General features: G+C 44.5%; 1 protein-coding gene across 2 annotated transcripts in view; it reads left to right on the forward strand.

The window, feature by feature from the left end:
- The first annotated feature begins 4,068 nt into the window (after window positions 1–4,068).
- PRDM6 (PR/SET domain 6) overlaps window positions 4,069–20,337 on the forward strand; it is a 117,826-nt gene continuing 101,557 nt past the window's right edge. For both annotated transcript variants that reach the window (XM_084833966.1, XM_084833967.1), the window contains exon 1: window positions 4,069–4,615. In XM_084833966.1, coding sequence (XP_084690092.1) covers window positions 4,069–4,615 — 547 coding nt within the window. The remainder of the gene's footprint in view (window positions 4,616–20,337) is intronic.

Raw genomic sequence — 20,337 nt, forward strand, 5'->3', positions numbered from 1 at the left:
TCTGGCTGGACTCTGAATAAATGACAGGACGGGGTAAGGGAGGTCTGCCCAGGAACACAGTTCCACAGGCTTAGTCACAAACGCGAGGGCTGAGAGGCTGTGGACCAGTGGTCCGCCAAGACCTGTCTAAAGCTGCCGTAAAGTTCCAGAAAAGCGAGTTTAGGGAGGGGATGATCCAGCGTCACTGCCCCTCCGTGTGTCTACAGGCCCTAATGCTTAAGGGACTTGTGTGTGGGTGACAAAAGTTTTGTACTAATCTTGTATAAACCCTTGTTTAAAGTTCAGCTTTAATCACGCTGGGGTTCTCAGAGATCTCCAAGAGAACCCGGTTCCCCGGCTGAGAAGGCTTCCTTGTTGTGTCCGAAGGGATTCCGTTTGATTCGTTCTAGCAAATAGCCTCTCGTCGATCTGTCCACACCGAACTCTCTGTCCTTCCTTCTGCAACAGTCTGGAAGACAAATGCAGCTATTGACAATGCGTTTAAGCACATCGGCCACGAGCATCCTCTTCATTGTTGGGTTGTTTTTTCTTCCTCTGAAAGATTATTCGCAATTTAGTTTTTTTTTTTTTTTAAGGTTTTATAAAAAGAGCTCAACAATCGGAACCATAGATGCCGCCTAATATGACAGCCTGACAGCATCCTCAACGCTTTGATTTATATTGATTAGAGGAATTACAGTTTAAATTTTAGTGACTGTCACTTCAAGCCTATGCATCTTTACTCAGAAGTAAGTCCCACTCTGTTGCTTGATAGTAACTATGTGTAGCACTGCAGTCTTAAATAAAGGACAGGGCAGACATCCGCCCGGGAACTTCATGAAAACTCTTCGAATTATTCATTATTTTGTACCTCTTTCGACATTTTACCTTCGTAGTTTTATAAAACTTCTTTGCGTGGAGTCCATCTCCTTTCCTCCACCTCAGTGCTTTAGAGAGCAATATGTCAGGACTTCTAAAAGGAGATGACTGGAGGGGAAGGAATGAAAATTCGTAATACTTGACACAGTCGAATTGATCATAGGCAGTGAAAGGGCTGGACGATCAGTGTTCTACCCCAGAAAACTGCAGGAGTTGGTTCTTTTTCCCTTGTCTCCAATCCGCCTCTTTGGCTGTGTGTTTGCCTTTAACTTAGGTGTTATCAATCTGTCCCGAAAAATGACGAATGACCTTGTCACAATGACGCCAGTCAAAACATTTCTTTTTCTTTTCGCCCTAACAGTTCTGTTCAGATTTGTGTGAAAACGTCCTGCCTTGGACACAGACAAAAACTAAACAGCAATAGTGTTCCCAGGCTCAGTAAAAAGCAAAGAATGGGGCGGGGGGAGGGGGGAGAGAGAGAAACGGAGTGTGTAAAAACTGGCATATGAAGACTACTCATTGTTGAACTACTACGAGATAAGCATCTTCTATATGGATGCGGCAGGGAGGGAGAGATAACTGTAAAGATTCATTTATTCCCTTTTTGATAGGCTACGCCTAATAAAGCCAATCAATCACCTCTTCTCTGCCTGTAAAGTGAGCTCGTCTGAAATTGGTGGCACCTTCTTACATATTTTGGTGGGTTCGATTTTCTCGCTGAATGCACACTCCGAATTATGTACAATCCCAGAAAACCAAACTGGGAAAAATGGTTCCGATTAGTTTATATACTAACACTTTAACACAAACTAAACGTATATTTCCTTCGACTTAAGTCAGGGAGATTTAAGAGGGCGTAATCGTGTTCTTTGGGTTGCATCCTGTGGGCTGGTTGCAATGTTAGTCTAATTTAAGTCTCATTCATTTCAATGGGAAGTGTCCAAGTAGTCTAACAGTAGATACAACCCTTTCTTTCTTTCTTTCTTTCTCTCTCTCTCTCTCTCTCTCTCTCTCTCTTTTTTCTTGTGCAAATGTCTTTACACCTCTACACAATCGCCAGATCTGAATGTTGAGAATCTAGTTTTGTTCATTTATTTTTGACCAAAGAAATAGGAAATACATCTTACAACGCAGTACTCTACATGTATACTCAGAACTAAGCCTCATTGAGCCCAATGGGGCTTACTCTCTGGTAAGTGGGTATAGGGGTGCAGCTTTAACCGCTTAGCAGGCTACCACTCTCCTTTATAGGTAAACTGCAATATAAAAACTGTTGCACCGTAAAGAGATGACTGGATGGGAAGTCTGAGAGATTAACAGATTGCGGAGGAAAACCATTTTGGTTTGCAATTCTGGCCTAATGGTTGAAGTGATAATGACGGTCCATAGAGTGATTAGGTCTGTTTTGTCAAACCAGATTTGAAACGGCTTGCCTGGGTGTGCAGGTCAAGTCCTGTTTGAACCGACGCAAGTGGCTTGCGGATCACACCGATCGCGCAAAAAACAAAACAAACAACAAAAAACCCTGAGAGAGAAAAAGCGGGGAATACAAAGCGCTTTCCTTTGAAAGAGGAGTTTGACCTTATCTATGCCCCTTCTCCAACCCAGGGAAAGTTAAGAGCCAGCCGTTTTACACGGTATCAAAGACTTAAACAACAAAAAGTAAAAGTAAAGGGTCAAACACTTGAACCCCTCCGGGCTGACTGGACTTCCAGAGGAGAGGAATGCCCGCACACGCGGCCGATCCGCCTGCAGCTGGAAACCCGGACAGCGGCTGGTGCGCGGAGTTTGGGTTCCGAGCAAGTTGTCGTCTTGGCAGACCGGCTGTTTGATCACCCCGCAGGACCACTGGGCCATCTTCCCGAACCCAGAAACCCACCCGCGGCTGCCGATCCCATCCCGCTCCCTTCGCTCAAGCCCTGTGGCCGAGTCGTCCGAGGGGCGAAGGAAACAACCACGCGGGTTTTCTCCTGCTCCGAATCCAGAACGCTCCGAGCTTAACCTACGGGAGGCGGCGGCGGCGGCGGCGGCGGCGGCGGGGAGGGGGAGGGGGAGGGGGGCCTAAAGGGTTGCGAGTTTAATCAGCCCCCCCCGGCTCGCCCTCCCTCCCCCCTCCTCTCTCCCTCTCGCTCCCGCACACGCTCGTGTTTAGTGCTGTCGTAAAACCCACGTGTCTGGCCCAGAGGCTGCCAGAGCGCTGAAGGCAGCCGAGCCCGGCCGCTGCTGCCGCAGAGCGCCGCGGCGAGGACGAGCGAGAGGGGGGCCGTTCTCAGCACACGCGGCAGCCCGTCCCGGGTCGCGCAGCTGAGCCGCCTCCGCCGCGCTTTCAGCTCCAGGGCTCGGAAGCGGATCCCTCTTCGGCTCGCGCCCCCGCCGCCCCGCTCTGGATCCTCGCGGGGAGAGCGCAATCCCGCCCCGCTCCAGCGCCGCGCAGCCCCGACGAGATCCAGGTACAGGGAGAGGCGGGCGGGCGGGCGGGCGGGATCGCCAAGAAAGGGTTTCTTGGGTTTGCCCAGAAAGGCCCTTCGGGACGGCTGGGAAGCCGCGGTCTGTGGAAGTTGCCTCGCAGCGCGCCAACTTCTCCCCGGGACGCTGCGGGGAGAGTGGCCCGGCCCGGCCCGGCCCGGCCCGCTGGGGGCGGGTTTCCCTTCGGCTTCTCTCGCGGGTCGGCGCGGGGACGGCGCGGACGGCCGCCGCTCCGCAGAGGCCAGTGGGAGCCCCTCGCTCGGCTGGAGCGGGCGGAAGGACCCCGGGGTGGGGTGGTCTCTACGCCCACGGCGCGGGGGGGGGGGCGAGAGAAACGGGGCGGTTGAGCGGGGCCGCGGGGGCAGGGAGTCTCTGGAGCTCTCTGGCGCGGGAGGGGAGGGGAGGGGAGGGGAGGGGGTCCGTCTCTGGGCGGGAGAAGCGATCGGCTGCCCGCTCTGCTTCCCGAAACGTGGGTCCCCTGTGAGGCGGGCGCCGCGCCGCGCCGCGCCTCGGCTGGCAACAAGCGCGCGTCCTCCCTCGTGGAGAAGGCACCTTCTCCCGCGCGGCCCCGCGGCTGCTCAGCCAAAGCCATCCCAGCGTCGCCGGCGGCCCGAGCCTCCTCCTGCTCTCGCCCGACGGCCGGCCCGAGCCCCTTCCGCCGAGGAGGCCCGGGCGGGACCTGCCTCACGGCGCGCTCTCCCGTCTCCACCCCGTCCCCCCGCTTCTCCCTCCAGGCTCGCGAAGATGCTGAAGCCCGGCGAGCCCGGCGGGTCGGCTTTCCTCAAGGTGGATCCCGCTTACCTCCAGCACTGGCAGCAGCTTTTCCCTCACGGCAGCCAGCTCAAAGGCGGCGCCGGGCTGCTGGGCCACCTCCAGGCGCCCGAAAGGGCCGTCGATCCCCCGGCTGACAGCCTCCGCCCGCTGCCGGCCGCGCTCTCCTCGGCCGCCTCGTCGTCCTCGTCGTCCACCCCGTCGTCCTCCTCCTCCTCCTCGTCCACCCCGTCGTCCGCCCCGTCTTCGTGCGCCGCCGCCTCCCTAGCCAGCTTGACCTCGCTGCCGGTGGCTCAGATCCCCGTCTTCGGGCCGATCCAGAGCTCCGACTCCCCGACGGGCGCCCCGGTCCCTCCGCTGCAGATCAAGGACCTGGCCGGCGGCGGCGGCGCGGCCAAGTGCAGCGAGAGGGCGGCGGCCAGGTTTCGCTGCACTGCCGAGGAGTTGGACTATTACCTGTATGGGCAGCAGCGCATGGAGATCATTCCCCTCAACCAGCACACCGGGGACCCCAACAACCGTATGTACCCCACCCCACCCTTCCCTAGGCGCTGTAGGGCGTAGCCACCTCGGGCACCGCGTTCAGGTTTGGGGTGTAGTTTTACTAGGAGGGCGGGGGGTGGGAGAGAGATTGCCTCCAGTGATGCTTTGAGACCTCTCTCATCTTCCTGGAGAGAGCTCACGAAGCAAGCCTATACAAGGTTTACTCCGAAATAAGCCCCACGGGACTCAATGGGGCTTAGTCCCAGGGAATTGCGGAGAGGGTTGCTGCCTTAATCACTGGTACGCACTGAGAGTGCATTCCAAGTCTCATCCTTAAATAGCATACACAAGATCGATGATCCAAAATCCCAGAATCTGAAAGTCTCTAAACTAAACTCCTCGAGATGCTTAGGCCTCGGTCTGTAAACACATTAGCTTTGCAGTATGCCCCATCGACTGCAGCGGAACTTACTTCCCCAAAGTTTCAAGAAAAGATACTTAGAAGTAAGTTTAACTGAAACTGACAGGGCTTCTTACCAAGACAATGAGATCAGGTCTGAAGTAGCCAGCAAAGTTTCTTCTTTGGAAAATGTAGTCACTGTACAGCCGGATTGAATGGTGACAGGTTTCTTATCAAAGGCTTGCTTTTCTGGAACTTTACTGCAAAAGGGTTTAAACACACACACATGCACACAGGCTTATCTAGATTCTGCATGGAAAGCCAAAGTTTGAAGGACGTTCCCTATACTGAGAACACAGTTTGGGAGCAAAGAAAAAAGAGTTTAACTTTCCCCCCCAAAGCCAACTTACTCTGGTCCCTTTGGAAATATCATTTACCTTTCTGCGCTTGTTCACATCAATAACACCAGGCCACTGGGTTTGCCTTTCTAGCGTCATCATTCCGTAGGAAGTTTGCTTTCAGAAGGATAAATGTCAGAAGCCTAATTGGGTGTCAAAACCAATATGCTATGGGGGATTTCAGAACTGTTCCTTACTAAGAGCTGCCACATAGACTTTATTTATTTTTTTATTTTTTTAACGCGGGGAGTCCTTTTTCCTAACGCTCTTATTCGTGAGATTTACTTTTCTTTTTCAATATAGATAGAGCCTCTGTTTTTGGTAGATCGTTGGCAGATATTGTGTGTAATATTTGGGAATTGTTTAAAATCTTTTCAAATATCTTTGACACTAATGTAATGGAAGTTTGACGTTATTTTTATTTATTATTATTAATGTTATTATTATTGCTATAATGGCAGAAGAAATAATATTAACAACATCATCATAGCTTGAAAATACTTTTTTCTATTGAATACGTTTTACTAATTCTGTAGTTTTTTTAAATTAGCCACTCCTCAACCAGTTAAATATTAATATTTGTGTTTTTTTTAATAAATTTATAACCGATCCTCACAATATTTGTTTGAAAAGAAATGACATCAAATTACTTTCGCGTAAATATATTTTGGATTAAAGTAGATAATCTCATAGACCTGTGAAACTGGCAGAAGTCCGCAATTCATTTAAGTTTCTGCACTTGAATTCGAAATCTTACTTACTCCATAGAAATCAATGGGACAAACTCGTCTTAAATCTAAATAGTCCTGCATAACTGGGTAGTAAATTGGGTAGAGAACACAACAATTCAAATGTACACCTGAAAGTTTCATTTTGTTTCAAGGACTTGGGGAAACGTCCCAGTTTTAATGTTAATGACCCTGGCTTCTTTTAATTGTATAGTAGAATAAGACACACTTTCTTAGAAGTAAGTCCTGTTGAATTTACTTATAAATAAATCTCTTTAGAAACAGGAGATGTAGCCCGTTTCTGGGCATGTTTCCTCGGAAGTAAGCCCCACCAAGTTCAATGAGGCATGCCCCCTAAAAAGTGTGGATAGGATTGCAGCCTTACAGCGCAATCCTATCCTATGCATCTTTCCTCCAACACAAGTCCCATTGTGTTCAATGGGGCTCACGCTCTACCAAAGGTATTTAGGATTGTAGCCTCTGAAACCGGCTGAGTCGGTTTTGGTTTGTCCCGGTTTTCCACATCTCAAAAGATTTCTCTCTTTTTTCTCATTCGGATCCTGGCGTCGTTGTGCGCGACCTGACATTTGCGTGCGTCATTTCCCTCAGAGGCAAAGCAGGCCGTGTTTTCTGAACCGGAGAGAGAGAGAATCCGATCCCATAAATTACTGGCTCATAAATTAATGGGCTCTGAGACGCGGTTTTAATTGCCAACAATACGTGTCTGACTTCTCAGAGACAGAGCTCTGTAAATCTAGGAGATAAAGGGCTTACAAAGAACAGCAAAGGTAAAAACAGGGTTGACCTCCGAATGAGCACCACTTTTCAGGATCGAGCCTGTTTTCTCCTCCCTAGGATTCAAAATGAGCTCGGTAAAGTCCGGCGATTCTTACACAAAGGTGGCTTGTGAAACGCACCACGTGGTCTGCTACCGGGTCAAAAAGCTGGGAGGTGGGGTGGGATTCATTCATAGATAGATTTTTGTTGTAAAATAGGGAAATATCACAACTGAACACACAGTGTGTGGGGGGGGGGGCGAGGTCGAAGCCTGTGAGTTGTAAAGGATTCAGGTGTTGCAGTCCTAGACCTACTTCGCTGGGAGTAAGCCCCATTCAACTTAATAGAGCTTACTTCTGAGTAGACATGTTCCACCGTCGATCTATGTTGGATTGCAGCTTGCTCCTCCATAATAACCCATTCAGACCTTGGATATCAAGCCATGTCGCCCTTCACCCTCTGCCCGCGGCGTCCCATTTCCTTGGAAGTAGGTCCGGTTGATTTCGACGGGACCTGGTTCCGATCGGATAACCTCGGCGCTTGGCAGATCTACTCGGCTGATATCCAAGCACTAGGATTGTGCGCTGAGGCTGGCGGGCCGAGCCGATTGTGGCTGAACCCCTTGTGGAGGTCTCTCCCTCCCCCCCCCCCCCAGCATTCATCCGGACGTCTCCGGATACCTCTGGTTCTATGAGATCGGAAGTAGCGCCTTTCAAAAGTTCACAAATAAGGACGGGGTCCTTTTGCAGGCCAGAAGGGACAGCCAAAAGAGACACAGTCGCCGCGGGGAAGTGGAGATCCTTGGCCAGAGAGGTGAAGGCACCACAGCAACCATCTCTGATTCAGGGAGGATTGTCATTTGCTGTGGAGATCGTTGTTCCCCCCCCCCCCCCGCAAGGAGGGAGAAGTTGGCCGGGCTGCTAGGGAATGAACTGCAAAGGCTAGGTAGGAGGAATTACGAGAAAACAGAGGTCCCTTTTACGTGCGGTGTAGTGCTTAAATAGATGCTCTGGGTTAGTTTGTCACTTGGCTGGTTTTGCCATTTTGCTTGTCTCCTCTTTGAATGTGCCCATTGGTTAGGATGTACACGCAATTTACCCGACTTAACAGCATGCACAAGTGACTCATTTCATTCCAGACTGAAGCGAGTTCCTAGAGTCACTTGTGAAAATGCCCTCGTTTCTTGAACAAAAAACCACCAGACGTTCTGAAGTTCTGTGCCAGAAAGAGAATAATTCCGGGGAGGAGGGAAGTACATCTCCTCACACAAGGACCTGTTGGAATTCATGATGGGTACATTTATCTGCCCTCCCTGAACCATTATTCTCATCCTGATTATTCTGACATATATATACGTATATCGCCATCCCAGTTGATTAAAAAGCCGCTGGCAAAACTCGCAGTTTGCCCTTATAACCCAGTTAAGGCAAGTTATTGGATCTGTCGTTTTGCCCAGTTTTAGTGGGTCTCTTCTCCACTTCGTGTCCAAGTAAGATCTCAGCCTCAGCTTCACACTGAGTGCAAGCATTTTGGCTTAACTGAGATACAAATCTAGATGCAGATTTGTTCAATCCAGATGTTCTTCAGTCAGAATATGTCTCATAATTGTAAAGTTTAATTACGTTTGTAACACAAACAGACATAAAGCTGATTGTACTTAATCCCACATAACCAGATTCAGAAGCCCTCTAACCACAAATACCTGGTGGTGGTGGTGGTGGTTGTTGTTGTTACTATTGACATTGCCAAATACTAATTGAAAAGGTAATAATGCAACATGACTTTGTCAGTTTTACCGTTAATGTCTTTATTTTTAAGTATGTTATTAATAGGCATAAACTAGGGATTAATCCAGTATGAGAATACCTGTGAGTTTTCTGATTTGTAACATAGTTAATTTTAGAAATTTAAACTATGTCTTCTATGAATGCAAACAAAATGCACAGCCTCACTATATGCTCTTTTTAAAATTAGGACTTCCCAATCATTATTTTGAGGTGAATATTCAATAGTTACTGCCAGGGGTTGAATTTTCAAAGAGGAATTGAAATTTCTTTTCTTTTAACCCACGAAGTGATTTATGCTATTGTTTCAATTAGAGATGTTCCTGGAGAGGAAATAATTGCAGTGTGACCCATTAGGACCCAAAGTCAAATGGCATTTTCCTGAAATGATAGTTTTTCATTCTAATGGATTGGTTCAGTGTAGTATCCTGACCAAGAAAGGGCTTTTTCACACGTGAGGCTTGTATTGGTCTTCAATACAAATGTCAAACCTGTCGCGTCCAGAATGTGCGTTCCATTTAAAAGTGACACTTTTACCATTAGTAACATTCACAGGTGGCACAAATCATGCAAAAGAGGCTTTAAGGGTCAGGTGTGAAAGTGCCCTGATTCGAAGGAGAGTATCTGTCGAAAGCACTGAAAGGTGGCATTTAAGACCCAAAAAAAATCTAGTTGAAAATTCATCCTAGGTCCGGATTAATTACTCCTAAATCCAGTTAACAACTCGGTCTTACACTCAAGGTGACAAGGAGGTGGATTTTTCCACTCAGAACTATGGGCTAAAGAGTGGTTTGATTCATTTTGATGATGGCTATTTGTGGAACGAGTGAGGGAAACCTAGTCCAGATGAATTAATCCAGAGCAGAAGGCTGTGAACTAGAGTGGTGAGACATGTTAATGTTTTTAGGATTGCATCCTAGATCCTGTTTTATATTCTTGTGGTCCACCTTTCTGAACTGGAGGTGAAACCACTCTTCCTCCTTCCTGCCCTCAGGGGGTTTAAAAACAAAGGGGAGGAAGATTTCTGACCATCGCCGATCTGAATCGTGTAAAACTAACAGAGCAAGATGCAAAGCCCCCTCGAGGTCTGTCGAATGGCCAGGGCGTTCTGCTTGTAGCACTTTGAGCAAGTGTGGGAGGAGCCCTTGGTCACCTTTTAGTTTTTAAATGTGTATTTTCCCAAATCTCTACTAACGCCCATGATTTAGCTATTTTCCACCATTACTTTCTCCAGCAGAGGCAGCGGCGGCGGCGCCCTTAAAGAGAACAGCTCACGGCCCATATATTAGATTGAGGTTAGAAAAGGTGGTGACTGTTTATTTAAGGTGATAAAATGGTCCATCAGCAGTAATCTCCATCGATATGTGCCACACGGAGATGAAGGATGAGGGGACAAGGCACAATTAATTGCCCTATAGTTTTGTAGGAGAGAGTGGAGGCAATGCGGCCCTCGCTTCGATCTCCTCTCCCAAAGCCCATTCATCATCTCCACATTGTATATGGGGCTCCCCCAGGGGCAAGGGGTGGCAAGGTTTATCTACACACAATATTCTCCTAACCTTCTGATACCTGACTCCGAAATTTAATTCATTCATACACGCGATCGAAGCAAGCGAAATACACACACGCATAGATAAGATATTCCGCCCACACTCATTGGAACCTAAATCTTGTCCTAGTCTGAAGAATCCTCTCTTCTTCCCACTGGCACCGCCCCCAAACACTACAGAGAATCAAACTGTCTTTGATCATCTTGCTTTGTAAAGATGGATCAGATGGCTCCGATCACTGCTGGAAAGTGGGGACAGTGGCAGACGTGTAATTCATAACAGCAACAGCAAGCCTTTTCCGGGCGGATTGCTTCAATCCTAAACCTGTTCAGATCCAGATGCTCCGCTTTTACTGATGTCTCCATCCTACTGCGAGAAATCCAGATACGCAGTTCGAACCTAACGCCTAATGTTTAGGGAGTCCCACTGAGTTCAATGAGTCCAGCCTCTCAAATTAGTGGGGTGGGGTGTCACAAAAAGGCCATCAGGGATCGTACAGCCCGCAACCGAGAGGAGATTCCTTCCTTCCTTGAGCCACTGGGTTCTGCGCCTTCCACCACAGTAGATGCGCAACCGTCGTGAACCCGCGATCTACTAATTTATTTACTCTCCTTTTAAAGCGCCCAGTGACTGGAAGGTCTCTGGGCCATCGTGTGCGCGCGCGCGCCTTGTTGCGCCCCCACTGCCCGCGGACTCAGGAAGCAGCCAATGAAGCGGGAAGGCGACCGGGCTCAGTCAGGAGCTGAGAAGCGACCTCCATAGTCAGTAATATATATCTGTACTTGCGCATCTGCCCTGCGCCCGGACGGGCTGGTGCCGGCTGTCATTCACCTGCTGCGGCTGCTCTCGGCCGCGCGTGGCGCGGGATTTCGCCGTCGCAGCGCGCGCGCGGGGGCGGCGAGCTGAGGGGGGCGCTGGCCCAGCGAACTCCCCCCGACCTCTCCCGGCTGGAGGCCGCTGAGCGGGCGAGCGACTGATTGGCTCGGAACGTTCTTGGGCGGGAAATGGCGGAGAGGAGCGTTGGAAGAGGAGCAGGCAAGAGCGGGAGCCCGCCGGCTGGCGAGCGAGGGCGGGCGCCGCATTCCCCTTAAAAACGTCGCCTTGGTTTCGGGGGGGGGGGGAGGAGGGGTGTCTTGCGCTGAAGCCCATCTTGAAAAGAATGGCTTCACGTGCTGGCATTAGAACGGGTCTTTTCCAGCACCCTGAGGGCATGTCTGCTTTGTTTTTATTTTTTTAAAAAAACACAAGTGAGCTACACTTTTCTTTGGGGCAGTACCGTTAGTCTCGCTAGTAGTGGTATCAGTATTATTTTGGTCTCCTGGCCTGGGGTGCCTTCAGGCGAGGCTTTTGTCACCGTGCCTTCTTCACAACATTTTACAGGAGATCTGAGGGTGCTTCTATACCAACGGCTCCTGGTACTACCATTCTAAAGAAACTGTGCAATTATTCCACCTTTCCCTGCTTTATGAATTTTCTGCGGTAAGAAAAAAGATGCAAGAAGCAGTAGGGAAACACAGGAAGGTTATGGGTGGAAGACGATGTCTGGCCTTCTCCTCTCCGCCCCCTGGAAAATTCCGTGGAGGAGGCAGGGTGATGGCGCCACAAAAGCCTTGTCTAGAAGCACCTTAGATGGCATCATCTTCCACTCACAACCTGCCTGTGCTGTCCCACTGCTGTTTCCACCTTTTTTCTTATAGGAGAAAAAGATGGAATGTAGCTGCACATCGCCTTCTAATGTTAGGAACCCTCCATCTGGAAGCACCTATAGGTAGACATTTGAAGCACGCCAAATTACACAGACCACAAAACATGAAATAAGAGAAAGTTGGATTCATGTAATTATTAAATGTACAAGCATGTATTTCATTGTAGTCCTGACCATATCCAAAAGCACAGGGTGATATAACTGATACAACAAAAAGAGCAAAGGTAGCTAAAAAATTCTAAAGTCCATATTAGTGTAATAACTTTTTAGGGCAACTCAAAGGTTACAAAAATGTGCAAGCTTTGGAAATCTCCAGATCTTTTCATCAGGCAAGATGTTACAAAAAGGGGGGGGTAGGAGGGGGGAAAGGAGTCATGATAGCCCTGGTGCAATCTCTCATGCTGCCTCAGGCAGGAGAGAACACACATCACATCTTGCCTCTTGCTGCTGCATCACGCCCCCCCTGCCCCCATCTCATGCCCTGTCCTTTGCTGCCCACTCTCTTTCTGTGGCAAATGCCACGGTGAGAGATCGGCTGGTGTAGCTCTCTGGAGTACCTGCTGGAGGCAGTAGGGTGGTGGCAGCAGGCCCTCCCGGGGGGTTGGGAGGGAGCAGCACAATTTGCTGCTCCTCCTGTTCCGCTGCTTGATACGGGCACCTCACCCTGTTTCATGGGAGGGCCAGTCCCAAGTCATGATATCGGCATAGTCAGTCTTAAGATGATGATGATGATGACTGGATCCAAAGAGTATGTTAACCCATGCACAGCGAACCTCCATCCTATATCACAAACTATTTTTGAAACGTTCTCAGTTTCAGACATGGTTGGTAATATGACATGGGGGACTGGTGTTTGAGAAACCAAACTCCAAAATGTCCTTCACTGCATAGTGGTGTGGCTCTTTGTGTACTAGCTTTTGTTTCAACCAAATGTTCAAAATGAGCTATACATGCCCCAAGGATATGAATATTGTATGTGAGTGAAAGTTAGATCCATGTAATTGTCTTGTCTTTTTTAGTAAAATGCAAATACATCTCTGGAGATCTAGAGATAATGTGGTCAGTACACAAAAGTCGACAGTTTGTTAATAAAACAAGAGGCTAGCTTCAGAGTAGGCCTCTGATACAGAACAAGTGTATGGGGTGGGGGTGGGGGAGAGAAGTCTGGTTTAAGTATTGGGTAGTTTGTGGGAAATTATTAGTTAACTGGCTGTTCTAAAGAGTTATGCATACCATAGACAGTATGCAGATGCACCATATTAAAGTTTGTGCGGCTCTCGGTAGGATGTATCTCATGGCACTCTTTATTCTTTTTTTCCATGGTAGTACTGTTTTATGAGAATGGAGCAGTAGATGTCTGCTTTCTTTGACTTTCTGGTCTCAAATTTAAGTGAATAGATACTTCTTTATCCACATGATTTGGCAGAATTATCCATTAAAGGAATGGCATTTTATCAACAAAGGAAGATGTACAAAACAGAAAGATATGAGGGAGTGCAGGCCAAAGCTTTTTGGTATCTTGGACCCAGGGCTGGTTTAATGTTCCTTATGACCTCTGGCAAATTAACATTTTGTCACCACGCCCTCACCTCTTTTCATATTCTTCTGAGCCACGTAACAGCACACATGAAATAATCAAGAAGTGACTGGGAAACTGTTTTCTTGTATTCATATTTTTATTCTTGTCACTTCTTTTCTTCCTCCCCTTTATAAAAAAGTGTTGTACTAAAATGCCCTTTGCAACTTCTGGAAATCAGAAGGCTTACTCTGGGCCAAACTAGAAATGTGTGATCACATTTCATGCTTTTTTAAAGGTTTTTTTTTTTAAAGAATTAGTAGACATAGGGGCAGGATCAGGACTGGAACTGCAGTGTGCAGGAAGGAGAAGTTATTACTTCCCCCTACACCATGGTCCTGATGAAAACTTCCCACCCTGAAGCTGCTGTTTGCTTCAGCAAGTGGGAAGTATCCACTGGCATTTCCTGGAATGACAAGTTGATGAGCTGCTAAGCTGCATCTGTGCATGGTGGTTCCCTTTAAGACAACATAGCTGAGACAGTGCCCTGGGATTTTGGCACCGGAGGTGGTTGCCTACTTTGGCTCTATAGTTTGGCTTGCTCTGCTTGGACCTCTTCATTCTGATGAACAGGACCATTACAACTCAGAATGCAAACCATTTCATAGACCAGCACATTTGGCATTGCTCTTGCACTCCCTGGTGAAAAAGTATACATAGACAATGCACCCAACGAACACACAGCTCAGCTAGGAAAATCTAGAGCAATGTCAAGAGCAGACACATCTCTATGGCAATTCCCAAGCTACTTTTTGTTTCACAAAGATTCAAACTTGAATAAATCAATGGAAGAATGGTCAGGCATCTGATCCTAATGGCACCTTTTGTCAAAATGGCAAGAACATTTCAAGAGGCACTCTTGATGGCTGCTCCTCATTTCAGGAGCCTTCTTCTTCCAAAGTTTGTTAAATACTCTGACCCTAAACGTTTCTGAGAAGCTTTGTAAAGCAATTATATTTAAAGTAGGAATGTTAGTGTTCATATATGTGTGAGATTGTTTTGCTTGCATCTTTTTGTGTGTTTCAGCTATATATTTTATGTACTTTAGGCTGCAGTCCCATACACACTTACATAGGGTAAATACCATTCAACTTAGTGGAACTTTCTTTTGAGAAAACATGCATAGGACTGTTGATGTCTTCACTTTTTTATTATGAAACTTCCTATTAATTAGCTTGTGATTAAAGTTTGTGTGAGTTAAAAATTCGAATACACAAGTAAATATATAAATTTCAATTCACACTTGAGGTCCGGGTACCCTGTACCTATGAAAGAGATGGGTCTCTCCCTTAGTAGATACACTTAAATGGAATAAATATGTTTCTCACACTTGAGACTAAAATTATATTTCCTTAATTTGGTTTCAAATGCAAAAACTCTGTACTGGCTTAACTGTTTGACTTTTTTTTTTTTAAACCCTTCTACTTTTCATATAGCATTAACAACATTCATACATAGCACAAATCGCATGGCAGAAGCTCAAAGGTGTTATTTTTTAGTGTCACGTGTGAAAATGGTCTGTCGTGGCTGTCACTACAGTTGAGCTAACTTGTGTGTAATAATCCCAGATGCCAAAGTGTTTCAGATTTAGTGAGTTGTAGGTATAGCAATATCATAGGCACTTAGGTGTTTTCATTGGGGTGATGGTGGTTATGTACTATTGAAAATTGATTGTTAGATTAAGATTATTACATTACTTTCCACTTTGAAATTTCATCCAGAAATATAGCTATATTTGTATGTGAGTATGGTTGAACAGTTAAATTATAGATAATATAGGGCATTCATTGTTTGGAAAATTGGGATGATGCAGAACAGCCATACATATTTTAGGATTGAATGGATGAAACTATTAATGGATATGAGGAGTTGGCATTTTTAGTAGCAAGTATAATATGTGGATTTCTAGATTTTAATAAATGCTGGCACTGTGGATGGTTTCTTCAGTGTTGATGACTTCTTATTGTAAGCTCTTGCTGATCAGGGGTACAATACACCTGTAACTCTTTCTCTTGGCAAAGTAGTCTGGGTGCTTTCCTAAGCAATACATTATGTGTCGTGTTATATTCAGCACAAAATTATGCATGTTTACTCAGAAGTAATTTCCACTAAGTTCAATGAGACTCTCAGATAAATTTGCATAGGATTGCAGTCTTAGGCCTAAATCCTATGCACAATTTTTTTGAAAATATTGAGATCAGTGGGTTTTACTTCTGAGTAAACATGCTCAGGATTACAGTGAATTTCAAGAAAATTCCCATTATTGTTATTCCCATTAACTTCTATCATCTCTACTGAGACAGTGTAATGTTTACTGTATCCAGTTAATTAATTGATTAATTGGTTAAAAAAAGACAGTTAATCGACTAAAACCCTCTAATTCACTGACAACTCTAATATATTTGGGGTTTTTGTTTACAACCTATTCTTCCTAAGTGGATCACGTAAGAAACCTTTGTTCACAATTCCCCTAGGATTTCCTCTTTTATCATTCTCCAATTGACAACATGGGGATTTAAGGAAGAGTAATGTGAATTCCCTTTAAACTCTTTGGAATCCTCTCTACCACTCCAAATGATCTTAGACCGAAATCTACATTTGCATATACTAGGGCACATCAAGTCACACTAGTGAGATTACTCTTGAATTAAATATATAGTGGCCCATGGCTTTATAAGTTGTTATAGATTCTGATTAGTTGCATTAGACTTTTAGTATGTGTTACACCTCCTTCTTTATTCAAATGCATTTGCTGTCTTTTATTGCTTTATTTACAGCTTTTGTCAAAATGAAAACCTTCACTATTTTATTAACATATCTGATATGTTGTGACAGTTTTCTTCAGTTTTCTCTTGTTGATTAGGAGTCTGATCAAAAAGCCCACTGAAGTAAACAGAAGGACTCCCTCTAGTTTCAGAGTTAATCCTGTGGTCAAGATGTAGGGAAGAAGCAGTGTCATATGTCACTGACTATTTTGTTGCCCTTCCTGACAGCCCTTCTGAAAATCCCAGACTTGCTCTAGTATTTATATAAAAATCGCAGTAGTCCTTCCACATGCACCATAAAGAACCTCAATGTAAATAATCTGTTTTCAATATTTTTGTATTGCTTTACATCTAACTGCAAACTAGGATAGTTTGAACACTCTCTTTCTCTTCATAAATGTGATTAAGCAAATTATGGACTATGTTATAGTTTTCTCCTTCTGAATATCCTTCATACGAGAGTAGATAGTTTGCTTATGTGTTCCTTTATGGCACTTTCTCTGCTCAAAAATTTAACATACTCTTTTCCATTTCCTTTGGAAATTAGTGGGGTTTCCTTTTTCTTTTTAAAGGGGAAGATTAACCTATATCTTGAAAAAGCATGTATTTTGTAATATTTGCACACCGTAGTTTCTGGTAAATGGATCAGGAAGCTGATATATGGATCAGGAAACTGTCCTGTATAGCTCTAGCAAAAAAAAAGAAAAAAAAGACCCATTGCACCATTCACACATTACCAAATGTTTGTTCCTGACAAGGAAATAAAAACCCACATTGGAAAAAGCAAGTTGTGAAGGCCCTTATTACATCAAGAAACTAAACTGATTTCAGTGGAACAAACTTCCGCATCAAGTATTTAGAACTGGGATGTAAAGCTGTATTGTTCCTAAAGATACTGCTTAGAGGTAGACTTCATAAACCAGCAGATTTTGTATCCATACTTTGAATTATATGGTGCAAATACTACTGAAGCCAAAGGGTGCTGGTTCTTTTAAGATGAATGGGACTAAGGCATCTTACTTCTAATTTTAAATCTATTTGAATGCAATTTATGTATTCATTCCTAAATACTTAGGTGGCAATATAATCCAGTATAGTGGATTCACTTCCAAATAATGGGTTGGATACAGACTTAGTCACACATACTGTAGACCCCCCTGGCATCAATAGGACTGAAGTTACTAAGTTAAATTCCATTGATTTCATTAATCTAAGTATGACTACATCTGGATCCAACCCAATGAATTTAGAATTGGAGTTTAGATTTTTAAATCTCAAGCAGTTTATGTATTATATCCATTATAATGCGTTATAAACACAGGGAACACAATAAAATTACTGTAACATTTCTAAAGTGTTCTAGAACTGCTCCAAAAACAAGGCAAGAATGTATTCAAAAGGTAACTAAGGATTCAGATAATCTTGGAAAGCTTTTTGGACTATAGTAGAATTGAGCAATTACAAAGTTGAGTTTGTTACCTTATGAATATTGCTTATATTTTAGTATTCAGAATCAATTGACAAGTCATTTATAATCATTTATAATAATTTAATATCTGTATATGCTAGTCATTCTGGCTGCAGAAATAGTCTTTCTCAATATAGACCCTTACTTTAAATAAGGAGAAATGCATGAAGGAAGCCTATTTGCCTTGATATAATCAAGCAGTTCACTTTTACTAGTTTTTGTTATTTGTTTATATGCATACTATGGTCCATGGGGTCACGAAGAGTCGGACATGACTTAACGACTGAACAACAAATATCCACACGGATTCTTAATTATTCAGGTGGAATCTACTCGAGGGGTTCAGAAACACTCATTGATATGTAGTCTGTAATTCTTTTTCTAATTAGTAATGCTGATCTTTATTTCTTTGGCAAGAAAGGAGGAAAGAGTTCCAAAAATCTGTTTAGTCCTAGTTTGTATAACCATTTCACATCTTCAGTTTTATCCGATGTTCTAAAAGCCACGTGCGTGTGTAAAAGTGAATGATGTTACATATCTTGTGGCAGAATACAGGAGTTTGAACCTAAAGCTGCCTGGCTGGAGTAAAAAGGATGCTTTGGCTTTATTTAATTGAAGCTGTTCAGTAGACATGGTGTCTCCAAGAGACCCATTAATAATCAGGAAGTTGGGAGGAGGTTACACATCTAAAAGATTGTCAGCAGGGAACGAATTATTCCAGAATCACTGGTCTGCTCTGAGAAGTAACTAAAATCTTGATCGATCATTTCCTAAATTTCCAACAAGGGTTGAGTTTTTTTGTTTTGTTTTATAAGTTAGAATATAAGAAATCTGATTTTAAAAGAAGAATGTATAAGGAAGTGGAAGATTTTTTTTGCTGTTGAGCAACCAGGGAACTACAATTTTAGCCTGCGGGACTAGCCAGTATAAGTTTATGGTATATAATGAACAAAGGGTTGGGCCTATCATAGATTTTGCTTAAGAAGATTGGCATATCAAATGCATTCTAGGATATATGGTGATATTTCATTGTACTGTAATAAAATTTTTCTTTCTTAAAAGCCAGATTTCTTCCAGGGGTAGCCTTGCTAGATTCCCCCGCCCCCTCCTAGCTTTATATCTGTCCTTGAAAAAGTAGTAGCAAACATTGTGTTTAGATATTTTCTTATCTAAAATGTCTTCCTATCTAGGCTGTGTCTTTCACACCTCTCCTTGCAATTACACATAGGGCAATCCACAAACAACTAAAGATCCAGTATGTATAGCTCCATCTTATACATATTTACTCAAAATCAAGTCCCACTGAGTTCAGGAGTTTAAGGCTTGCAGCCTTAAGCTGGTATAGCTCCATAGAAGGTAACTGCACTAAACAGCTTAAGATCAACGTTTCTGATTTAAGTGATTTATGGATTGCGGCCTGTTACCTACTAAAGATACTGCTTGGAAGCAATTCACCTTAGAACATTTTAAAGTCAGTGTGCTTTCACAGATATATATTTGTGTCCTACTTGAATAAGGGTTTTCAAAGCTAATTCTACAAGAACAATACATGTATATTGTGTTTATATAAACAATTGTAATATTGTACAAACATCTCATGTAATATGATTTCATGTTTGAATGTGTAGATCTATGGGTTATATCCAATGGTAGTCTTACTTAGAGTAGACCAACTGAAATGACAGGGACAGGGACTGACTAAGAGAGCCAGTGTGGTGTAGTGGCTACAGTGTTGGACTGGGAGCCGGGAGATCCAGGTTCTAGTCCCCACTCAGACATGGAAGCTCACTGGGTGACTTTGGGCCAGTCACAGACTCTCAGCCCAACCTACCTCGCAGGGTTGTTGTTGTGAGGATAAAATGGAGAGGAGGAGGATAATGTAAGCCGCCTTGGGTTCCTTGCAAGGGGAAAAAAGGCGGGATATAAATGAAATAAATAAATAAAAAATAAAGTTATGTTAGACTAACACTGGATACAGCCCTATATGAATGAGCAGTGATGAAAAATGTTAGTTTCATTGTACATCTGTAAAAGTACAGTTATATGATTTGAAAGGGAAGAGTTATGGTGAGAATAAGAATAAACTGCAGAAAACTGTCTTCTTTTACAAAAACATTAAGGAAATATTTGCAGAGTTAGTGCTGGTTTGATTAGAATTAGCTTCTGTTGTTTCCTGCTGCAATAGGAAATATATCTGCTTGTATTCACAGGACTTGCCAGCTTGATTGAAAATAATGTCTAGGTACAAAAACTAGACATTAGGTCTAGTCACCTGAAATCCCATTGAAGTTAACAGAATTAAACTGATTTCAAGTATTTCAGTGTGTAGATGGTATTGTGGAAGTGTCTGGGTTGTGGTTAGGATTTATAATCCTTGTTACTACAGGCAAATGTCTTCTACCTCTATGGCTTGATTCACGTGTAATTTTCCCAGCCCAACAAATTACAAAACCAAGCTTGAGTGCTCCTTCTTTCCACCTCCCCTTCCAACTTTCTCTCACGCACCTGGCTGTAGAGGAGACTTCCTGATTTGTTAAATCACAGTTTGCCCAGGATGTCTGAACCAGGCAACTGCAATTTGTGCTCTCTACAGACCAAATTTGCAAAC

This window comes from Heloderma suspectum, chromosome 2 (assembly GCF_057233095.1).
Source record: "Heloderma suspectum isolate Gila_16-S chromosome 2, 16-S_ref, whole genome shotgun sequence".
Classification (NCBI taxonomy): Eukaryota; Metazoa; Chordata; class Lepidosauria; order Squamata; family Helodermatidae; genus Heloderma; species Heloderma suspectum.